Here is a 24,073-nt window from a genome sequence, read left to right on the forward strand (position 1 = left end):
GATAATCAAACTGAAAAAACAACAAACAGTCTAGTAACACTTTATAGACTAACAAAACATGTAGATGGTATCATGAGCTTTCGTGGGCACAGCCCACTTCTTCAGATGATACCATGATACCATCTTCATGATACCATCTACATGTTTTGTTAGTCTATAAAGTGCTACCAGACTATTTGTTGTTTTTTCAGTTTACCTATACAGACTAACTCGGCCTCCCCCCGAAGCAGCAGATAATCAAGTAAGAAATAGGCTGTTTCCTGTGGTTCAGGAACAAACCATATAACAGATGTGCCGAGGACCTCTGAAGCAAACTGCATACCCTATACGTGATGGAAACCACTTCAATTTAAGGTGTGTGGTGGGTGGCACATCTTTAGTTCCACCACCTATAGGTCTGTTCTTTTTTTAGCAAGTACATTGTTACATCATAACTTTTTGAATTTCATCAAGAACACTGAATCATTTACTACATGGGGAAAAAAGCCCCAAAGCAATAAACAGCAGGAAAACTGAAACTCTACTAGCAATGGGACCATCTTTATAAAAAGATACTTCATGGCACTGAGTAGTTCAGTTGAGAAGAAGTGGGTTTTACAGACTAACACAGGTACCCCTCTGAGACTTTCATGACACTCAGTTATTGCTAAAAATGAACACTTTGCATTTCAAAATAGGGCTTGAAGATCAGAAAGGTAGAAATCTAGGGAAAAAAATATCTGAAAGGTTCACAGTATGGAATTTAAGGCCCTGATTGATCAAGGCAGTTATACATGTTCCTAACAAATATCTAAGCAATAAGGTCATTTCCTCACTTACAATTATAAAGCCATGAAGAAAATTTCCCTTATGAGTCATCACATTTACAATAATATAAACCATTTTACCTGTAATAAACACGTAACGTCTGAATTTCTTCTTCTAGTTTTTTATTCTGTTGAACAGCAGACTCTCTCTCTTGCTGCACAGCTAGCAACTTTGCCTGCAAATAGATAGGCGGTAATAATTAAAGAGAAGATTGTGCTGTTTTAGGCACAATAAAAATACAATCCTTTATTAATGTTAATGTCAGTTCTCTGTTGTAGGTTTAATCTAGATATTAGAAATTTGTGTGTTTGTCCGTGAGTCCTTTTGTTTACCTTAAACAGTAAGAGCTAGAGCCACCAAATTTGGTATGCAGCTTCCTCTTCTCCTAACTTAAAAGCAAGGTCATGGTTTGGTTGTGCCAGGACAACCAGAAGCACAGAGAAAGATATTGTTTTCCTTAACATAGAAAACGATGCAATATTAAGAGTGTCCATTGGGGGCAGCCATTCCATCAAGGTAGTGGCCAGCAGGGTTGGGGCCCCGCCATCTTACCTACCACCAGACTGGGTAAGTAGCCCTCCTGTCCTAAACCCTTTTTCTCCCCCCACACCAGTTCTTGGCTGAAGCACCGGAGAGGTAGGAGAGAAAAGGCTCCTTGTGACTGGTGGAGGGTCAGGGGCAGAGAAAAGGCAGCAGGTGTCTGGCGGAGGGCTGGAGGGAGAGAAAAGGCTCCTGGCAGCTAGGAGTGGGGAGACTGGAGAACCCCTGTCTATAGTGGGCTCCGCAGGGTTGGAGCAGCCCCCACTGGTTAACTGGAACAGTCAAGCATCACCAGTTAAGATAATGCTTACGGGTTAGCCAGCTAAACTTTCACATCCCTACTTGCAATTGCGGAGGAGGGGGGGGGGGGGGGGGGAGACAAAAGGCCTGTGCCGGATGAGATCCCTGCCCTGAGCACCTCCTTAATCCCCAACTCTTACTCTTTCACCCCCAACCCAACATCTTGTACTTCCCTTCCTACCCCCAAGGCCCTGTCCTGACTCCTTCATCCTCCAAACCACACAGCTCCCTGCCCTGAATGCCAGGTAGGTCTTCTAGTTATACATAATAGTAGTCCTCTATAATATTACTAAGACATTCTTATTAGGTTAATATACTATTGTGTGTGTAACTACTGACATCTTTCAGTGGGTAATGCACTAACCAAATTTCCTTACTTTTCTCTACTGTTTTTCTGTACTCTCAGTTCCCATATTCATTTTCTTCTTCAATTTTATCTTGATGTTTGTCAACAAATATATTTACATGGTATTCAGAAAGCTAAACCTTGAACTAAAGTACTGCTTATAGAGTGCCAAGAAAAGATATTGATTGTCAAAGAAGAGGTCTGGAGATATAAGTGTATGTATGTTTAATATAGAATTATAGCATAATCACTTGAATATTTAGAAATCTAATACTATTTAGAAATACAGGACTCCCCAGAATACTTAGGTTTCATATAATTTATTTAATGCCTCACAGGATGATTAACTGATTTAACTACAAATAAGACTGGGCTTGCACTGCATTTCTATTGTACACCAGGCAGACTTCCCTACCATTTAATTTTTTTGTATATTATACATTATACACATATTGCAGATCAACCAATTAGCAGAAGTCATAGGCTGTGTCTAGACTGGCAAGTTTTTCTGCAAAATCATCTGATTTTGCAGAAAAACTTGCCAGCTGTCTACACTGGCCGTTTGAATTTCCGCAAGAACACGGACGATCTCATGTAAGATTGTCAGTGTTCTTGCGGAAATACTGTGCTGCTCCCGTTCAGGCAAAAGCCCTCTTGCGCAAATCATTTGCGCAAGAGGGCCAGTGTAAACAGCACAGTACTGTTTTCTGCAAAAAAGCCCCGATCGCGAAAATGGCGATTGGGGCTTTTTTGCAGAAAACCGCGTCTAGATTGGCCACGGGCACTTTTCCGCAAAAAGTGCTTTTGCGGAAAAGCATCCTGCCAATCTAGACGTGCTTTTCTGAAAATGCTTTTAACAGAAAACTTTTCCGTTAAAAGCATTTTCGGAAAATCATGCCAGTGTAGACGTAGCCATAGGATATAAAACCAAAAAGTGTGCAACTCCTTAGTGCAGGAATGGGCAACCACAAATAATGGGTGGGCCACATGAATGGCCCTCCTTCTCCTCAGTTGGCTGCAGCAGCCGACAGCCCAATGGGGTTCCACTTGTGGTCCCAAAACCCCCGTCTGCCCCTCACTTCCTGAGCATTGGGGAACTGGAGCCACACACTTCCTGAGCATTGGGGAACTGAAGCTCCACACTTACCTGCTCCTCTCTCTCCCTCCCAGAGCTGGAATGCTACAAACAGCTGATTCGTGGTGCTCCAGCTCTGGGAGGGAGGGGGAAGAGCAGGAACATAGGGTGAAAACGATGATATGCAGTTCCTCCGCAGGTTACCCGCCAGTGCCTTCATGTATTCCCATGTGTGAATTCTGCTAGTGTTCCCCAGCTTGGCGCCCACCAATTCCTTGAGGCTACAAAAAAAAGTTTCTCGGTGAATTCTAGATGTGATAAATGAGCTGTGGCTACGTGGAGTGGAAGGATATGCTTCAGGCACCGGACTGGGATTGAGTAGATCTAGATTCACTTTCTAGGTCTGCCAGACTCACTGTATGACCGTGAGCAACTCAATCTGTTTGTGCTTCAATTCCCCATCTGTAAAACTGGAGATAATAATACTTCTTTTCATCCACCTTTCTTTTGTGTATTTAGACTATAGCTCTTCAACACAGGCACTGTCTTTTACTATTTATATGTACAGTGCCCAGCAGACAGAGGCTCTGAAATCAGTTGAACTTGTAGGTGCTACTGTAATGTAAACAAATTATAAGAAGCTGTTAAAAGAATAAACAAGCACAGACCATTTTATTACAGACACCACCTCTTTTAGTCTTGAAAGTGAAGCATGTTAATGCTTAACCCCTCAGTAACACAGATTTAGAACTCCTGATGCTAAATGGCAATGCACTTTGCATTAGCATTTGGAGCTGGCAAGCCCTAACTAGCAACACAAAGAGGTTAAAATAACTCTCCAGGTAAGCCATTTAAGTCCTGAGCCCAGTGCTGCTTACAGCATTGCAAAGAGAACTCACAGAACACAAGAATGTTAGCCAAACCAAGTTATTTTCTATAATTACACTGTACAGTAGGTGAAACAACATACTTAAAAATTGGAAAAAACATGCTTGAATCAATGTAGGTGGTTTTTTCTAGAAGCCAATAATTAACATCCTTGCCAATTTTCAGCGTACTGTGAAGTGTGATTGAAATGGTAGACTGGAAGGAAATGTTTGCAGCAGACACACCTACGCACAGAGAGATTAACGGCTAGTCTCTTTAGGGAGGAATATGAAAAATACACGTAGCATTCAAGTCACACTTTTCAGGACAAAGTTCAGAAGACATTGGGACCTGAGCCTCTTATATATGCCAGCACTGATGCCACTGATTTCACTGGAGTTTCATCTGATTTACACCAGCAAAAGTGAGAGTAGAAACCAGCTCATTAGACTCAAGATAGTAAAAATAAGAAAAACAGAAAAGTAATAGGGTTGTTACCAATCTTCTCACCACATGATGGGTGAGGTAACAAAAAAATTTCAGCCTGAGCATGTGATCAGCACAGGGAAGGGGCAATGGGGAGGGAGGACGGATTTAAAGAGAAAGCAATAGGGAGCACCAAGCAGTGAGAGTATTCATCTGAGATGTGGGAGACAGGGTCAAGTTCTTGCGCCAGCAATTATGGGGTGATTTTTCTCCTCACTCACAGCTGGCAAAGCTATTCCACGTGCATACATAATTAAATGTTCCAAGGGCCAGAGAAAGCTAATTGTATAGCTTTGTGGTTATAGTCAGGGCCGATGAGAGACTTTGCTGGGGAGAGGTAGGAGTGGGGCTGTAGGCTAGTGTCCCCCAGCCAGCCCTCCAGCACTGCTAGAGCTGCAGGATTCACACCATAGGGCTCCAGCAGCAATTTAAAGGCCCAATGTTCTGGCCACTGCCGAATCACTGGGATCCAGGCAGCTGCCTCCTTTACCCCCCCTGTTCTGACTGATTTGGAGCTTGTATAGAGGAAAAGTCCTGAAGACTATTTCAGGAGTGGATAGGTTCAATTGTTTATGATTGGTGCAGCTGTGGGGTGATGAGGATTTATGAGTCTCTTAATCCTAGAGCTAAATGAAAACTAAATGAATGCAGATGGCCAGCAGAGAATTACCCTGCATCGCAGATACCCCCTTCTGGCTTTGGTGTGCAGACTCCATGTTCTGCACCCATTTTCCAGAATCTAAAGTGCAGGAGGGGTGCACTGCATTTTTACTTCCACTAGCAGAAGGTCTATAAGGGCCCTAAGTTAGAAGTGGAATTTAGATCTCCCTCCCAGCAGATCTAAACTGAAATGGAGCTAGAGATGGCCTATGTACCAGGGCACTATAACTGGCTCCCTAACAATTCTCCTGTGCCTAACAGAGATCTGGTGCAGGACAGACTCTCCCCTTTAAGTGTCCATAAACATTTATGACTATTAACATAGCTGAAATGTTTCCACATGATGGAAAGTTGTTACTGTGTTCAAGCATGATTTAACTGAATCAAGAAGCAAACATGAAAATGTTAAATTTCACCTCAGCAGCAAATTTACAGAATAAGTGTTGATCTTTCCTCCTAAATTTTCAAAGTGGCACCACGATTCCGTTATGCCTATCTTAATGACTTAAATGATATTCACATAACAAAGGACCTTGCATACTTTCAGTAACCAGGTTTGGTTCTTTAAAGGATTTGAAGCCACAGACAGAGGAATACTTCTTTTTAGGGTTAAACAAATATTTTTATTTTTCTATTTACTTTATAATTAATTTTTCATTTAAATCAATTCACTATCTTTGATTCTTTTAAGACAATGTAATATACAAATAAAAAGTAGAAAAACAGTACAGTTAAAAAACAAGAAATAATAATTCCTCCTACAGATATACCCTCCAGATTTACTTTTAAACAATTTATAGAGTTAACAAATATATAATACTCAGGTAAAGAAAGATAGAAGCATTGCTTAGATTCAGGAGATATTCTTTTCTTTTATGTTTCTCCTTTTTTGGATTTTTTTGTTGCAACTTACGACCGGTGTTGTTCCCCTTTCGGAGCTTATGTGCGGCAGCGAGATTCAGCGCTGGGGAGGGAGCCCTGGTTGATTAGACTTAGCTGTTTGGATTTGCAACCCGTCCACTCTTGGTCTGTTCCATCCAACCTCATATACCCTGTTTCAGTATTTCAGTATTCTTCCACTCTCCTGACAATTGCTGATGTTAGATTTTTGTTGTCTCATTCTGCCCTTTCAAAACTTTCGTCTGCTCCATTTGGGGTAACCAGCACTTTGTTGCATATTGTTACTTACTTCCCTAAAAACGGGGTTATTGTTGGTCATTCAATCAAATTTTGTTTTTTTATCGTACATCTCCTGTATCTCACAATGCTGCCTTTCCTTTACAGTTACAATTAAACTGGTGCTCATTTGACATATTCTGGGTAGGCCTCAACACCTTCCTTTCACACATACTACATTATCTGGGGATGCTTTCTGATTATTTAAAAAATGATCAACATACTGAATAAAATTCTGACCTTCCCTCATCTGCACTATAGGACTTCTATGGTATGTTCCATGCACATTCCACATGATGAAGTCCTTCTGATATGAAAAAGTGTCTCATGGGGAATGAGGCTCCAGCAAAGTAGCTAAGTATTGTGTAATTTTAAGGATTTGAGTAATCCCATTAAACCCAATAGGATTACTTACCCACTGAAGGTTACGCACACACTTACGCACCTTACCAAACGAGGCCCTAACTGTAGAAGGTAAAAATAGACATCCCAAGTGGAGAGAACAATTTGACTTTATATTGCCCATACAAGCACAATTTCTGAAAAGTACAAGGAAGGCGGCGTAACTAGCCCTCAACTGCTTGCCCGTCTAGAGTTAAGTCCTCAGTCGTGCCTTTGGATTCTCTTCATTGCTGAGGCAGATCAAAGCAGCCAGAAAGCTATCCTAGAAGGGCAGCTGAGGATTGCCTTTGTCCTGAATGGAACAAAGTTGATGTAGCTGTATTATGCTATCTGTGGCATCCTTCCTTGGAGGGGTAAGAGAATTTAGGGTTAGTTCAGATCTATTGACAGGCTGATATTCCTTAGGGGCAGAAATGGGCTAGATCTCATTAGAAAATATGGCTCTAGTTTGTATCTAGAAATTTTATTCATTAGAAGCAGCACGTTAAACTCAATATTGTTTTACTCTGCAATCTATACCATGCTCCCCAACCCAATCCTTACTCTGTTATTTAATACTGTTCAGGGATTTTTGCAGCAGCCATGTAAACAACAACACTGGTTGTCTGTCTTCTGCATTGGTTTTAAGAATGCAGACAACAAATCCTGCACGATAATTCACTGTCTGCCCTATATGAATGCTATTGCTACATCTCATGATCATTCATTTTTGAAAATACCGAATCAGAGAAGAACTTAAGGAAATAGGACAGAACAAACATTTTCCAGATAGTATAGTCAAGGAAGAATATGATTTTTATTGCTCTATCAAAGAAAAGAGATGAACAATAATTTGGAGCAGAGTGCACACAGACAATTTGTTTTATTGTAATAAAAACCAGGTAGAGTTTGATACTAGTTAACCCATGCAAATAAATGTGTTTTGCAGCATTTTGTTTCTGATGCTAGCCCCATAGACTTGATTAGCTCACATTGAGTAGTGTGGCATACAAAGTATTATTATGGCAAATATTTTATATGTAGGGACAATGTGCCCATAAAAATACTACATTTGAATTCTAGCACGTTATCACACTATGGAGGCAAACTGATATATGAAAAGATCATAAGAATATCAGAACAGCAATACTGGGTCAGACAAAAGGCCCATCTATCCCAGTATCCTCTCATTTGACACTTGCCAATACCAGGTGTCCCACAGGGAATGAACAGAACAGGAAATCATCAAGTGATCCATCCTCTGTTGCCCATTCCCATACTTGACAAATAGAGATTAGGGACATCATCCTTGCCCATCTTGGCTAACAGCTATTGATTGACCTATCCTCCATGAATGTAACTAGTTCTTTTACAAAACACTGTTAAAGTACTGGCCTTCACAAAATCTTCTGGCAGATTGACTGTGCATTGAATGAAGAAATACTCCCTTTTGTTTGTTTTAAGCCTTCTATTAATTGCATTTGGTGACCCCTAGTTCTTACGTTATGGGAGGGAGTAAATACATTTTTCTTGTTTACTTTCTCCACACCACTCATCATTTTCTCCACACTGCTCAAGACATCCAACTTTAGTCATTTCTTTTCCAAGCTGAAAAGTTCCAGCTCTGGACAGATTATTCAAGATTCAGGTGTATCATGGATTTATATAGAGGCAATATGATATTTTCTGTCTTATTATGTATCCCTTTCTTAATTATCTCCAACATTTTATTTCCTTTTTTTGACTGCTACTGCACGTTGAATGGATGTTTTCAGAGAAATATCCACAATGACTGCACAATTTCTCTCTTGAGTGGTAACAGCTCCCTTAGACCCAATCATTTTATATATATTGTTGGGATTATATTTTCCAATATGCATTACTTTGCATTAATCGATATTGAATTTTATCTTCCATTTTATTGCCCCCATAGCCAGGTTTATGAGATCCTTTTGAAACTCTTTGAAGTCTGCTTTGGACTTAATTATTTTGATCACTTTTGTATCATCTGCAAATTTTGCTACCTTACCGATTACCCCTTTCTCCAGATCATTTGTGAATATGTTTACTAGGATTAGTCAAAGTACAGATCCTTGGGGACACCACTAGTTATCTTTCTCCATTCTGAAAACTGGCCATTTATTCCTTTATTTTCTGTCTTTTAGCCAGTTACCAATTCATGAGAACACCTTCCCTCTGATTGCATGACAACTTCCTTTGCTTAAGAACCTTCAGTGAGGGAACTTGTTAAAGGCTTTCTGGAAATCTAAGAACATTATCTCCATTGAATCCCCTTGTCCACATGCTAGTTGACCCCCCTCAAAGAATTCTAGTAGATTGGTGAAACATGGTTTCCCTTTACAAAAAAACATGTTGCCTCTTTTCCAATAAATTATGTTCATTGCTATGTCTGACAGTTCTGTTCTTTATTATAGTTTCACCCAGTTTGCTTGGTACTGAAGTTAGATTTACTGGCTTGTAATTTCCAGGATCATCTCTGGAGTTTTTAAAAACTGGCATCACATTGGCTATATCCTCCAGTCATTTGGCACAGAAAATGATTTAAAGGATAGGTTACAAACCACAGTTAGTAGTTCTGCAGCTTCACATTTGAGTTCCTTCAGAACTCTTGGGTGAATGCCATCTGGTCCTGGTGACTTGTTACTGTTTTGTTCCAAAATATCTTCCAATGGCACATCAATATGGGACAGTTCCTCAGAGTTGCAATGCAGAGAATTAATTTAATTTCTCCACCATGGCTATATCATTCTTGATTGCTCTTTCAGCACTTTGATCAGCCAGCGGCCCCACTGGTGTTTAGTGGGCTTCCTGCTTCTGATGTACTGAAAAACATTTTGAAATTACTTTTTGAGTTTTTGTCTAACTGTTCTTTAAATTCTTTTGGCCTTCCTAAATATATGTCTTTTACTAGAGTTTATGCTCCTTTCTATTTTCTCAGTAGGATTTAGCTTCCATTTTTAAGCGAAGCTTTTTTGTCACTCACTGCTTTCTTTTACTTTGTTGTTGCACTTTTTTTGGTTCTCTTACTATGTTTTAAAATTTGGGGTATACATTTAAGTTGAGCCTATATTATACAGGTTGAGCCTCTTTAATCCGGCAACCTTAGGAACTGATGGGTGCCGAACCAGAGAATTTTCCGAATCAAGGGAGGTCAATATTGTATATATTGGACCTTCCTTGTCTGACATTTTTGGGACCTGACTGGTCCCGGATGAGGGATTTTGTTGGGCCAGGAGATGTCATTTCTGGCCCCTCTGTTGTTGGCCCTACCCCTTGCCCTTGGAACAACACAGATGTCACCAGACTAGAGAGTTCTGATTTATAGCAGTGCAACCTGTAGTGAATGGGTCCTTTTTTATTTCACCACGATGAATAAATGGAACAATGCTTGCAATTCTGCTTAGTAATGTATGACTGTACGGATACACCCTATACAAGCCTATGTCTAACCAAGGCTTATCAGCTCTCTTCATAACAAAGTGTTAATGTTGTTACACAATTTTAACTGTTGGCACAAGGACTTAAGAAGATAAAGCATAAAAAAACATGCTTATGCTTAGCAGCATTACCAACACTTCTTCTGCTTACTTGGAAGACATTTAGGGGTACATTAAAGCTAAATAACAGCATACAACACTAAAACCCAGGACTGGTTCGTGTAAACAAACGCTATGGGACTCTATGGGAACTTGGCCACACCCATGAGAAGTGGGCATATGGTTAAGTAAAATCATGCCAGAGCACAGATGTTGCCAGACCAGAGTGTGCTGGACTAGAGAGGTTCAACCTGTAGTGTCTTTAAAAAGCTTTCATGAAGCTTGCAGGAATTTCACATTTGGCACTGTGCCTTTTAATTTCTGTTTAGCTAACTTCCTCATTTTTGTGTAGTCCTCACTTCTGAAATTAAATGCTACAGTGTTGGGCTGCTATAATATATTCACATTATTCTGATTTACAGTTACTTTAAGCATCAGCCTATTTTAGTTTAGATACATTGATAAGGTACCCTTAGTTTCTGCAGCAAAGTTTTTTAATATTCTATAGGAAATACCTGAAATATTACAAATGCAGAAGTAAAATGAGTTAGTTATCTCTAGAGCTATCCCAAGGCAAATAAGTCTGATAAGAAAAGAAATCTGATGAGGTTCAACAAGGACAGAAGAATCCCAAGCATTGTTACAGGCTGGGGACAGACTGGCTAAGTAGCAGTTCAGCAGAAAAGGACTTGGGGATTACAGTGGATGGGAAGCTGAATATGAGTCAACAGTGTGCCCTTGTAGCCAAAAAAGGCTAATGACATATAAAGGTGCATTAGGAAGAGCATTTCCAGCAGATTTAGGGAAGTTATTATTCCCCTTTATTCGGCATTGGTGAGGCCACATCTGGAGTATTGAGTCCAGTTCTGGGCCCCCCACTATAGAAAGGAGAGGGTCCAGTGGAGGGCAACCAAAATGATTAGGGGGCTGGAGCACATGACCTACGAGGAGAGACTAAGGGATTTGGGCTTATTTTGTCCACGGACGAGAAGAGTGTGTGTGGGGGAGGGGGGGTTGGTATATTTTTAAAACCAAAGGAGTGTTTTAACTGTGTAGCGAGGAGGCATAGGGTGAAATCTTGGCCTGACTGAAGTCAGTGACATAACTCCTTATTGACTTCAGTAGAGTCAGGATTTCAGCCATAGTTTCTGTGGATTTAAGTACATGATTCCTAAAACCTAAAGTCACATGTAATTATTCACACATATGGATTATTACATATGCAAACTAGATAGCTTATTTCAGGCAGAAGCCCATCTTCGTGTCAACAAAAGTGCTTCAAGTGTCACTGCACTAAGGAGTGCTTTCAAAACCAGGTGTCAGATTGGTTTCTGCAGGCAGGTAATGTTATATGCACAGATGACAGCTGATCCCAGGTAGAAATAGTTTTATTATGAAATCTAGCTGCAGGCAATTTTTTTAAAACAACAAGAATCCTGTATATGAAGGCATAGCAAGTAGTTTCTTGTATCACCAATCGTAAAGTAAACTGTAAGTGAAAAGATGAAAAAACCACAGGCCCATTTACATATCTCATCAAACAGTTATTCAGAACTGCAAGGTCTAACCGATTTAGAAACCCAAGTCTCTATGAAACTCCCCAATGCATATGTCACTTCGGAAAACAAGACTCGGGGTCCTAAGTCAGTCAGACTTTACAGTGAAGGGTGGAGCAACACTGAAATGACTTTAAAAATCTGGACCTTTGTGCTTGTGGCAGATTCTAGCTTGACATCACAGGTGACAAAGTGGTGTGGGATAATGTCTGTGTTGATACCTGCTGTCTAAAGAAGAGGCTTCAGTGACCTGGGATATCAAGCTAGCGCTTGTCATGAGCACAAAGGCCCACATTCTAAAAGCTGTTTAAGCATTGCTTCACCCAGCACTGCAAGGTCTGACTGAGGAGCCCAAGTCTTACTTTCAAAAGTAACTCAAACACTGGAAGTCAATGAGAGTAAGTCTCCTAGTGCTTAAGTCACTTGAAAATGAGACTTGGGCTCCTAAGTCAGTTAGATCTTGCAGTACTGGGTGGAGCAATGCTTAAATATGTTTGTAAATCTGGGCCTAAGTTTGCTCATTGTTCCCTATTACAAAATATCCAAAGGAGATGTGTGATGGTGTATCTTCAGAGTGACCAAGGCCATATCCATAAGTGAAAAATCCTGGTAACCTCCAGATCAGGATTGCAGTGCACTGGTACGGGGACTTACAGAAGCTAAAACTACTGCTGTTGTAAGTTATATTATAAGATTTCACTATTAGGGTTGACACGTGTCCGGTTTTTGCCCCACGAATCCATTATTTCTGGCTCCTGTCCGGTAAAAAACAACAACCAGAAAATACCTGTTTTTCTTGGATGGAAGGCTGGCTGGGACATTCTTCCCCTGCCACATCTGGTGTGGGGAGTGAGGAGCATGGGGATTCTTAAAGGTGCAGTGACCTTTTTTGTTTTCCCACTTCTGTCTCCTGGGGGGGGTTTCCGCTCAACCAAGTTTTTTTTCCTGCCATGTTCAGACTTTTTGGTGAAAGCATCTGGCAAGCCTATTCTCTATATATGCACAAACAGATGACAAATATTTCCAACAATCAATCAACATTTACAGATATGGAAAGAAAGAAAAATACTGTTTGACAACTTGTCAGGATTTGATTTAAGCAGGTTTACTTTGTGTATTTTGATGTAAAATTCATAATTTGTGTTTCAGTGGTTATAAAGACTTAACTTTAAATCGCAGTATATACTGTCATTAAATAATTAGTGTCTGTCCCTCCCATAATTTCTCACAGTTGTGAACATTTAAATTGATCTATTTACAAAAAGAAAAATAACCAATTTGCTATTGAATGTTTACAATTCATGTTAAATGGCAAAACATAGTTTGTGCTAATTATGTTGAGCACACAAATAATTAGCCTATCCCAAAGTAATACCTTTTCATTTGTATGGACAAATCTTACCCACTCTTTGGTACTTCTGCTGAGAAAAACAATATCCGAATTAATTTCTGTTTATATTTACTATTCAAAGCCATTAAATGAGACCATACCAAAAAATTCAGTTACATCATGAACAGTTCATAAAGATCACAATCCTGCAAAGAATCACAAACATGAGTAGGCCTGTTGACTTCAGTGGCACTGTTCATGCGAGTAATTTTTTTCCAGGATTTGGGTAGGCAAGGAGGGGGAGTTTGGGTTAATGTCTATTTGTATATACATGCCCTGTGTCCGTGAAAGGGAAATTGAGCTATTAGTATGCACAGGCACACAAAAAAAATCTAATTAGATATTATCATCTATACATAACGCAGGATCAAAATGCTGAGTTTAATACTAAGACTTTAGACAAATATGTCACTTAAGAAAAGAGCAAAGAAATTATCAACACAGAATCAATATATCTGTGATTAGGAAAATTAGGATTAGTAAGGAATCAATGTTTATACCTCAAATAAACAACTGAAGTGAGCATGATGCAAGCATCAAGACACTTGTCAATGTAGGAGCTTCTTTGCACCGGACTCATCTAGGAGCCCATTCTGTACATGTGTATTCTATTTTGATATCTGAAGTTCCAATCAAACCACCTAATTAAAGATTGTGAGCTCAATCTCCAGCTGTGCCCAGCTCATGCTTGGCATATTTGGGAAGGGAAAGAAAAAGTAGCTTTAAGCCACCTTTCTGCTTTCCTAGTCTTGTAATTAGATGGAGGTTGCACTGGTCCCTGGCTCATTTTAGAGCAGCCAAAGGTCTGCATTAATTTGATCCATCTCATAACAACTCTGATGAGGGCTGCTGAGACACAAAGTGTACTGGCCCTGGAACGTCTCCTAGGCTGGGAAATCATTAACAGATAATTTAGTTCCTTGCACCATTCCAATGACACAAGAGGATCATTCACAGTGGGGCTGTGGATCTGGCCTTTATGATTTATCATGACCCGTTTTGAATATAAATATCACCAAAATCTTTTAATATTAATTATGCTTCCCCCCCTCACCAAAGTACAATTCCAGACAGAAACTTCCAGTTAAGGTTTATCTTTTAAAACATTACGGGAGCCCTCCAGCAACATTTAGCTGTTGCAGAAGGTGGCAATGAGGAGTCATTCTTCCTCCTGAAGCCATATGGGACATCTCCATATGAGGTTCTGGAATGCTATACTGCAGGAAGTACAGTTTTATGGATCAGACAAGGTTCTGATGTTAAGGATTTCTGGCACTTTTTACAAGAATGGTGGCTAGGTCCTTATTACATTTCAATTGAGGTAACTGCATTCTTCGTTACTAAATGTCCATATAGCTTTAATTAGAAACTGTGGTGTATATTTGCTATGCACTGGTAACTCTCTGTCACATTTCAATGCATGGCTACATTTTAGCAATGAAAGAAGAAATCCCTACATATTTGATAACACTTATAAGCATTTGGAATTTGGAAAGTAAATTTCTTTTTCAAAAATTGTTAATATATTCTATTGAAAATCATAGTTTTGCAACGCCAAGTGAAGCACTTTGGAAAAATAAATCCTTTTATTAATGAATCATCAAGTGCTCTGACACATTTCCATGGTTATAATCCAGTGCAGAGGGCATACTTTTTTCATTCTACTTATGAAATTCTATTGAGCCCATTTCAGTTACTACAGACAAAATTATAGTGTGCAAAAGTCATGTTCTGTTAAACCCACACTGCAAACATTTCTCTATAAAAACAGTGTCCTTCTACAGTTAGAATTTTAGCCAATACTTTTGTTTTTGTTTGTTTAAAGGATCTCTTCACTGCACCTACTGTACACTTCATCACCTGAACACCTGCAACTAAACTGTTCTTGCCAACAAAATTTTTTAAAATTATGCAATCTGTGTTCTGTGAATGGCAAGCACTTGGGTAGAATTTCCTCTGTGCCTTTCAACATAACTTACAGACAATTAAGGAACTGAGTGTACAGAAATATTTGCCAACTGAAAAGTTAGAGAAGCAAGTTTAATCAAGTGATCTTCTCTGACATTTTAGCAAAGAATTAATTAGCTGAATGTTTTAAATATAACTTATGAGGATTAACCTTGAATACTAGTTCTAGAAAATATTTCATTGTCTGAGGCTATGCAATCTGTACTAGGGGACTGACTTTCATAAAACCTGAAGCACAAGGCACATTCATATTTGAGAATCTCCTTTGCATGTGTAACCCACACACCTAGTGTGGTTCACTTATGTGTGAAACAAGTACTTAAATGAATGACTCTGAGCTTCAACTTTTAAGAAAATTAGGGTCAGAGACGAATTGTGCCCCAGTTAAGTCAATGGGAGTTTTGCCATTAACTTACAGATGCATTCACAAAGCATCTATTTAGATGTATACTCATCAAATAAATATACATATGCTGTCTTGAATGAAAAGTGGAAAACATACAGGATGAGTATGTTTGCATGCTCTTTCTTTCTCTGATTTTATGCTTACTGACAGATACTATAAATGTGAAGATGACAGAATTCTTTTCAGTTCTGTACTATGAAATTTGAGATACTACTGTTCCACAGTGGTAAATGGTTTTCTCTTTTAAACTGACCAATGCATATCAGGGGCACAGGAACAATTGGCATAGCTGGGGTGCTGAGATCCATTGAAGCAAACTGTAAACCTGTAGATAATGGAAACCACTTCAACCCAGAGGTGTGGCTGCACTCCCAGAACCCATCATCCTAGCATCGATGACGCACAGAGATTTTATGGAGCAATAAAAAGATCCTGGTTGTATTTTGAAAACCCAACATATGAAGAACTTGGACCGCAACAATACATTTTTTCAGATTACTAGTCCTTTAGAATGACTTTGTGTGCATGTGTGTGTGTGCGTGCGTGTGTGACACCTATCATCCTCTTTTTGAGCAGGCAAGAGTTGGCAGCCCTATTGCCTAGGCACACTGCTGTGGATTTCAGCCGTTGTATGGAACTCTGCAAAATGCTTTTGATCCATTTTATCTTGCAACTTAGCAAAGAAATGTTGCAATAAGAAACACTAACAAAGATCTGAAAAACTTAAGCTCTGGATTACCATATTGTGTTCTCCTGCCATTCAATGCGTCAGACAAAGGCAGTGGTGTTCAAAGTAGAAAAAAAGAAACTGGTCACAGAAAGTGCAGAGCACAAAGTAAATAATATTCCTCCACATCCCTACCCTTTCAGAGATTGGTTGTTAAAAGAGTTGCAGCAATTAGGCTTTTGTTAATTACCAGCTGTTGAAACAGATGTGTTGACTGTGCTTATTAGCCAACAGCTGGGACAGGAGAACAATTGATGCTCCCTAAAACCAACAGCCAGCTGCTTTGCAGTAATTATCTCCAATCAATAATACAGGTGATAAAGGCAGTAAAAAGCTTCTATCTATGAGTTTCAATAACCAAGACACTGTTAATGCATATTACTTGGAATCTATAGCTATTTTTAGAAAATGAGTAAAATAGTAACTTGCTATGGTTGCCATCTGCAATATGTCTTTTAAGGGGTACCTGTCATGCAAACACTAACTGAGGAATACACAGTAGAAAACAGACATTACATTCTTTTAACTAGCTTGCCATATTTCAAATGTCTCTGCCTAGCTTTTAGGGCTGTTCTGCCTTTCTCAGCTGGCTCTGTGATGGCTTTTTATTTACTTTCAATGGATATCTTTGCAATATGCCTTTTTCCTAACTATTCAAATTGGTCAAAAGGATCAAACTGCATAGACCATAGAGTGGCCTAACACCATTCAGATCTGAACTGGTGGTGGCCACCTATGTAATAGAAAGTATCTGAATGGATCACACTACATCAGCAAGATAGTCGCATGGTTTTTATTTCATTTTGTTCTGACTTTGTTTTCTTATCTTCATGGCTATTAAAGTGCATTAAAAAAGAAAAGTGATGGAAAACTGAGTTTTTAGACCATTTATATTAGCTAGGCAGTTCATCACAGATGGACAAAAGATACATCTACAACAATCTACAACCATGTCTATTCACTAATTAGTCTGCACTTAAAGAAACTGCCGTACTGAAAAAAAAGGATTAAGGCTGGTTGAATACGTGCCCTTTCATAGACCTCCCTTATGTCTCTGTTGGGTCATCATAAGCAGCTTGTTCACTCAGTTTTAAGTAGAGAAGCTTGACAAGAAGTTCTGCCCTCATCAGTAGGCACTGGGGAAATGTATAGGAACTACAGAAATTTTAAGGAACCTATAAAAAAATCAGGCAACCCAAAGTGTTCCAAATCTAAATATATTTGTAAAACTGCAAATATATTAATTCTATATTAATTGCATGAAAACGAGTTATGAGTTACATGGTACAGAATCCTAATGTAAAAACAATCATTCCCAACCCAGCTTTCCTACTAGAAAAGAAAAAAGTGCTTTTAATGGAATCAAGAGTGCTGAAAACAGATCTCTGCACACACACCTTTGTGTCCATTAATATGACTTCAGTTCTTTTTGAAAAAAGAACACCTGACCAAGCATGAGTATAAATGTCAGTTTTCTGTTATTAGAAGAATGCTTAACACAAAGTAAGCTCCTTCCTGCAGCTACTTTAATTTCCATTAGGAACAACCATACAATATTAGAGAGTAGACAAATAACACAACAATAAGCCACAGCAAAGTGTTTTTCAACCATCCAAGAACTGTGTCAATAGCTTAATAATGCTAATACCCCTGTTATTAGAAATGTGACTCCTTGATTTTATATGTAACTGAAGTTAAACAAAACAACCAATCCACTCCCATTCCAATAAAAAATATGGTTGATAGAAAAAAAGTAAGTAAAAGTGCACTCTTATCTTTAGTATTTTGGCACTTACATAGATCTCGTCTCTACTGCATTCTTACTTTCTTTGCTCTCCCCAAACTGCCTGGAGTATTTGGACTCTTCCTCTTGTACCTATTCCCAAATGATTCCTGCTGACCTTTAAGGTGCCTTGTCTCGCCATAGCCATTTCAATTGTAGAAATTAAATTAGGAATACAATATGAAATATCTTCCAAGTTGGACTTTAGAATAAGAAATGACATCTGAAAATGGCACAGTGGTCACAAACTGCTGCCTAAAGGTTACTGAGGATGGGTTGGGAGGGTAAATAAGCTGTTTTAAACCACCACTTTTCATTCTCTTTTCTCCTCCCTCTGCACAGATACCCCTCTCCTACAGTACTATCTCTGCAGTTTCTGGGCCGTTACATAGCTTTCCCCCTCTGAAGGCATGGTTTGGCTCCATGCATTCTGTTTTATATCCATGAGTAATTTGAAGGGGACAAGGAAAGGGAAGGGTGCAAGTTGTTGCCTGGCTCCCCTGTGCTAAGAAATGACAAATATCTAGATTGTGCTGGGAATGGATATCTAGGTGAGTAGTGGACAATACCATACTATTTTTCCCTAGGGAGAGCTCAGGAAAGATTATACCTAAGCCTGAAAAATACTTTTAGTTAAATTAGGTTAGATCTGCAGCTGTCTGGACATTTTTCAGGTTTTATCAGTTTTAATGGATTTTATTTTTGACTGATAAAGCAGCAAGGACGGAAGAAAGTGGGAGCTGAAAGTCAAGTAATTTACTGTTGGCATCAGGAGCTGACACACCTCAGAAGGGACAGAACACATGACCCTTGTATGTAGTTCAGGTGTGGGCAATAAGAAAACAATGGACCAACAGGGTTAGTACGTGCTATATTTACCTGCACCTCTGCAGGTATTGGGACATTGCAGCTTTCGTTGGCTGTGGACTGCTGTTTGCAGCTAATGGGGGAGGCAGGAAGTGGCACAAACTGGAACTCTGCTTCCCACTGTTCCCATTGGCCATGAACAGCAATACATGGCTGTGACAGGGCTGGCCTGCCACACACTGAACAGGGGGGCGGAGAGCCTGCCTATTGGGTGGAATATGCCCCTCCCCCGCAGCCCTGCTGGGCATGCTCGCAGTGCTGCCCCAGTATAAAAGGCTGCCGGACTGCTCAGTTGCGGCTGGCCTCTGGGGAGGGAGGAGCTCCTGCCCAAACTCCAGCGCAACAGCTGGACCTGCCGCCGGAACAAGAGCCGCCGGGACCGCCACCATTGCTGCTGCTCTCCCTGGGTCGAGCGCCCCCACAATACCGACCCCAGGGGGCCGCCCTCCCCACCGCGATGGACAACCCCTTCGCTGCTGCCCCAGACGCCGGACCTGCCAATGTCACGGCCACCGCCAGCCCAGCATCTGCAGGGGGGGAAGTCTCCGTCGGCCACAGGGCGGGGGTAGGAAGCAACCCAGGGCAAGGGGCAGGGAATCCCCTGGTGGGCTCGGTGCATTTTGGGGAGAACTCCCCACCGAGCCAGTGGTGGTAACCACCCACCACTAATAGGGCCCTGGGTGGGGGTTCGGTGGAGAGGGAGGGCCTGGACTCCCCTACCCCATCCACCCAGGGCATGGACTAGGAGACCCCTGCGTTTGTGCTGGACCAGGCCGCTGGGCCTGCGTTGACCTTGGACTAGGCTGCAGGGCCTGCGTTTGTGCTGGACTAGGCCTCAGAGCCCGCTTTGACCTTGGACTAGGCTGCTGGGCCTGCATTGAAAGGGACCAGGCCTAGGAGAGAAGAGGGCGGGGCTGGGGAGCCCGCCACAATGGCCAATGAGCACTGCTATGGCCTGATACCTGCAGAGGTGCAGGTAAATATAGAGGTGGGGGTCCACCAGAGACTAACCCTGTTGAACCAGGTCTGGCCCACAGGCCAGAATTTGCTCACCCCTGCTGTAGATGCTTACCATTCGGGGTGAAGGGTGCCTTACCTGCCCAACATTCAAAAGCTGTACGAGTTGCCAGAAGTTGGGATGACCAAACCAACTGCCTGATTTTATTATAGCCAAAACTTTACCTATAGAGCAGTAGTCCCCAACCATTTGAAGCTGCCGGGTGCCAGGGGGCGTGGCCGTTCGCCTGCCGGGCGCCAGAGGGCGGGGACATTCATGCACCTGGCGGTGGGGCCGTGCATACGCCACACCCCCATGAGCCACGTGCCTGGGGCCAGCAACCCTATGCGCCGCGTGACCACGCGTGGGGTCGCCCATTTGCAGCAAGCCTGGGGCCAGCGTCCTACAGAGCCACGCACCCAGGGCCAGCACCCCTCCCCATGGCCGCGCGCCCAAAGCTGGCACCCCCCTCAATAGCTGCGTACCCGGGGCAGGGATGCCAATTTGCCATGCTCCTGGGGCCAGCACTCCCCATAGCCGCGCTCCCTGGGCCGGCGGCCCCCATAGCTGTGCACCGGGGTGCGGGCAGCCAATTTGCTGTGCTCCCGGGGCTGGCGCTACCGTGCGCCATGCGCCCGGGGCCGGCTCCAGCACCATGCATGGGCTAACGCGCCCAGGACGGGGCCAGCCCCGAGCACTTGGCGGGTGCACACAAATGCCCCCGCGGGCGCCATAGCGCCTGCGGGCACTGTGTTGGGGACCACTGCTTAGAGAATAAATTATTCCAAAAATAATAAATTACTGGAACAAAATCTAACAGTAATAAGCTACTTTAGGATGTGTACTGCTTGGCCCTTAGTATACTGCTGGGAGATTTGAAGGCACCTAGACTTAGAGACCTCATGGCTTGCAAGAGTCCCATGCTGCTCTGTACTAATCGAGGAACACACCCCTTGACTCAGCACAGTTAAGGCAATGTTGCACAATTAAAACAAATCATCTTAGCCTAAAGAAGTACATGAAAAGCAAACTAAGGGAACGTAATCTGGACGAAATTATGATAAAGTGCATGCAGAACTGAGTGTTCTCAAAGTTTAATTATCAGTGGTTCACTGTCAAACAAGGAGGGGATATCTAGTGGAGTCATGCAGCAGTCAGTCTTGTCTCAGGTACTATTCAATATTTTCATGGACTTGGATAATAGAATTGGGAGTATACTAATGAAACCGGTGAATGACACAATGTGAGGAGGACTTGCAAACACTGTGGAGGACAGGATTAGAACTGAAAATTATCTTGACAAACTGAAGAATTGTTCTGAAATCAACAAAATGAAATTCAATAAAAGCAAGTGTAAACTACTACATTTAGTAAGGAAAAATCAAATGCACCACTATATGGGAAATAATTAGCTGAGCAGTAAGGATGTTAAGAGGTGGGCAATCCACTAATCGTGTAGTCAGTAAAATTTGTATTGACTGCACAATTAGTTAATAAGGACAGGCAGCCCAGCTCCTACCTACATTTAAACTGCAAAGGCACAGCACGCATAGATCCAGGACCCGGCACAAGCCAGGACTGAGCCCAGCTTGCTCAGTCCTAGCTTGCGCTGGGTCCAGCAGCCCCTGTCCAGGGCTGGGACCCCCTGCGGACAGGGGCTGCTGCCACAAAGCAGCCCCCCATCTGTGATGGCCCAGGCTCATAGGAGTAACGGTAGCTCGAATTAGGATCTTTAATTCGAACTACCTACTCCGTGCCACGTGTAGCCACAGGCACGGAGTTCGGACTAAGGGGGATTTAAAAATGGCGGCGCCCGGGAACATGCAAATGAAGCACGGGATATTTAAATCCCGGGCTTCATTTGCAGCTCCGCTTGCCCTCATTACCCTATCTAGCTTGAACTAACGAGCTAGTGTAGATGTACCCTAAGATATTAGGAAAAATGATCTATGTATAAAGACAGTTAAGCTCTGGAAGAAGCTTCCAAGGGAGACTGTGGAATCCCTGTCAATGGAGGTTTTAAAGAACAGGTTGAACAAACTCCTGTCATGGATGAACTTGGTCCTTCGTCAGAATGGGGGTCCCTTCCAATCCAACATTTCTATTATACACTCTGAATTTGTAATTAACAGGACCATGTTCTGTCTTCTGCGACATTCATGCAGTCCCACTGAACAAGGCTTAGAACATTATCTGACCCACTGAATTTAATGCAGTGCATCTTCATATCTCTCGTACTAGAATTAATTTATAGCTTGCTAATGAAACATTTACATGTCAGCATGGAACATACTATTGGGGTATCCTATTTATCTAAATCTACAGTATGTCATAAACTGTCAGAACAGCTCCTTACAAAAATGTTGACTATAACAAATCCCTTTTGATATCTCATAAAATGTTGGTAAATGTTCCAGTCAACCAAGCTCTCAACAAAATTCACCAGGCAACAGCAGCACTGAAACAAAGTTACTGCAGCAACAAGTAACGTCACAATGTTAATAATTGACATGCAAAGAATGAAAAGGTGAGCAAGGGATAAAGAAGACAAAGGAGAGATTTTAATATGAACTTAGCCTGCTATGTAATCAATCAAAATTAAGATTCATAGAATCTGCACTCAGCGTTATGTTAAAAGCTGAAGTAAATGTTATATTCTGGATACTTTTATTATCAATATATACACAGATATTATCATTCCATTTGTTACATTTCACGTTTAGAAGTTGATTTGCAAAATCTGACAAGCAAATCCTTCACTGATTTGAATCTTCATTCATTTAATTCTATAAAGACACTAAAGAGAATGCAAAACTGTAGCTCCAGAATGTTAGCTGTTTCTAAAAAAAAAGTGTGGTTCAATTCCTGGTTCTACAGGTTAAAACAGGAATTAGAAATGTGTTGCTAATGAATGAGCTTCTAGATTTACAAATATCTACCAACAGGACACACCCCTCTCAGGGAGGAACTAGATCCTAGTGACACTGTTTAGATGAAGTTGATTCGCATGACTAAATTATCTACAGCCTTGGGTGAATTCTGCTATTGTATTAACAATCATGATTCCTATTGCTAGAGGCATTGCAGCAAAGAAGCCTTAAACAATAAAGTAAAAACAAAAATAAAAATAGTGAAATATGGGTTTGATCCTTTAACACATTTTTTTCTTACATGCACAATATGATTGTCACATAGTTCACGTATAAAAGTTTTAAGCCATGCTTCTAGTTAATGCTGTGCTGTTTTACACTATTACAGTAACACTAGTAGAAGTTATTTTAATGTACTATAACTGCATTTCAGAGTTTTCTGCAAAACATGCTAACTCAACATAAATCAAATATTACACTTAGTAAAGTAAGAAAAAGGCATATTGAAGTCAATTACTACAAAGATTCTTGTAAAAGTAACAGTTTTGCCAGCTCAGACCTCTAATTTGTTTTCCCTTGAAATTAAACCCCCCATTTTAATTACATATAAGATACTAAAATTATATCAATTCTATTCATAAAGGTTCTATTATTTAGCTGGATTATTTTAGTACACTAAATCTTGCTATTTATTCCACACTTTTAGGACTGCACACAAAATACTGGTCAACATTCTATATCAGTCAGGAAAGATTTATTAGTAGAGAGAGATTGTAGCATGTTTTTACAAAATATACTACAGATTTAATTCTACTTCAGAAATGTTGACTTAAGTAATTAAAAGTTGAACTATGATGGTCAAAATAAGTAAGCCAAATATATTTGCTCTTTTGCAGGGGTTATTAATTTAGTGTCTAATTCTAGTACCATTCAGGCCAGTGCAAGTCTTCCCAATGACTTCAGTGAGAGCAGGACTGGCACTTTCCTAGCTAGTTCACAATGGTCTTTGCCAATTAGAGAGACGAGGTAGGTGAGGTAATATTTTTGTTGGACCAACTTCTGTTGGCGAGAGAGACAAGCTTTTGTGTCACACAGTGCTCTTTTTCAGACCTTTGTGGCTTGAAGACTTGTCTCGCTCACCCCAGAAGTTGGTCCAATAAAAGATATTACCTCATCCGCCTTGTCTCTCTAATAGCCTGGGACAAACATGGCTATAATTAAATGTATAATTATACATTCCCTAAATTAGTGAGACTTAGGGTCTTCTACTAGGCCGGTAAAATGCCATTTAATCCGTCAACCAGTTGAATGTTA

The 24,073-nt window shown here is 40.9% G+C and overlaps 1 protein-coding gene across 4 annotated transcripts in view; it reads right to left on the bottom strand.

The window, feature by feature from the left end:
• MIPOL1 (mirror-image polydactyly 1) overlaps positions 1-24,073 on the bottom strand; it is a 303,297-nt gene that overhangs the window by 87,717 nt on the left and 191,507 nt on the right. For all 4 annotated transcript variants that reach the window (XM_075926916.2, XM_075926909.2, XM_075926913.2 and 1 more), the window contains one exon: positions 888-982. In XM_075926916.2, coding sequence (XP_075783031.2) covers positions 888-982 — 95 coding nt within the window. The remainder of the gene's footprint in view (positions 1-887; positions 983-24,073) is intronic.

Source organism: Pelodiscus sinensis, chromosome 5 (assembly GCF_052426305.1).
Source record: "Pelodiscus sinensis isolate ZL-2025 chromosome 5, ASM5242630v1, whole genome shotgun sequence".
NCBI classification, from domain to species: Eukaryota; Metazoa; Chordata; order Testudines; family Trionychidae; genus Pelodiscus; species Pelodiscus sinensis.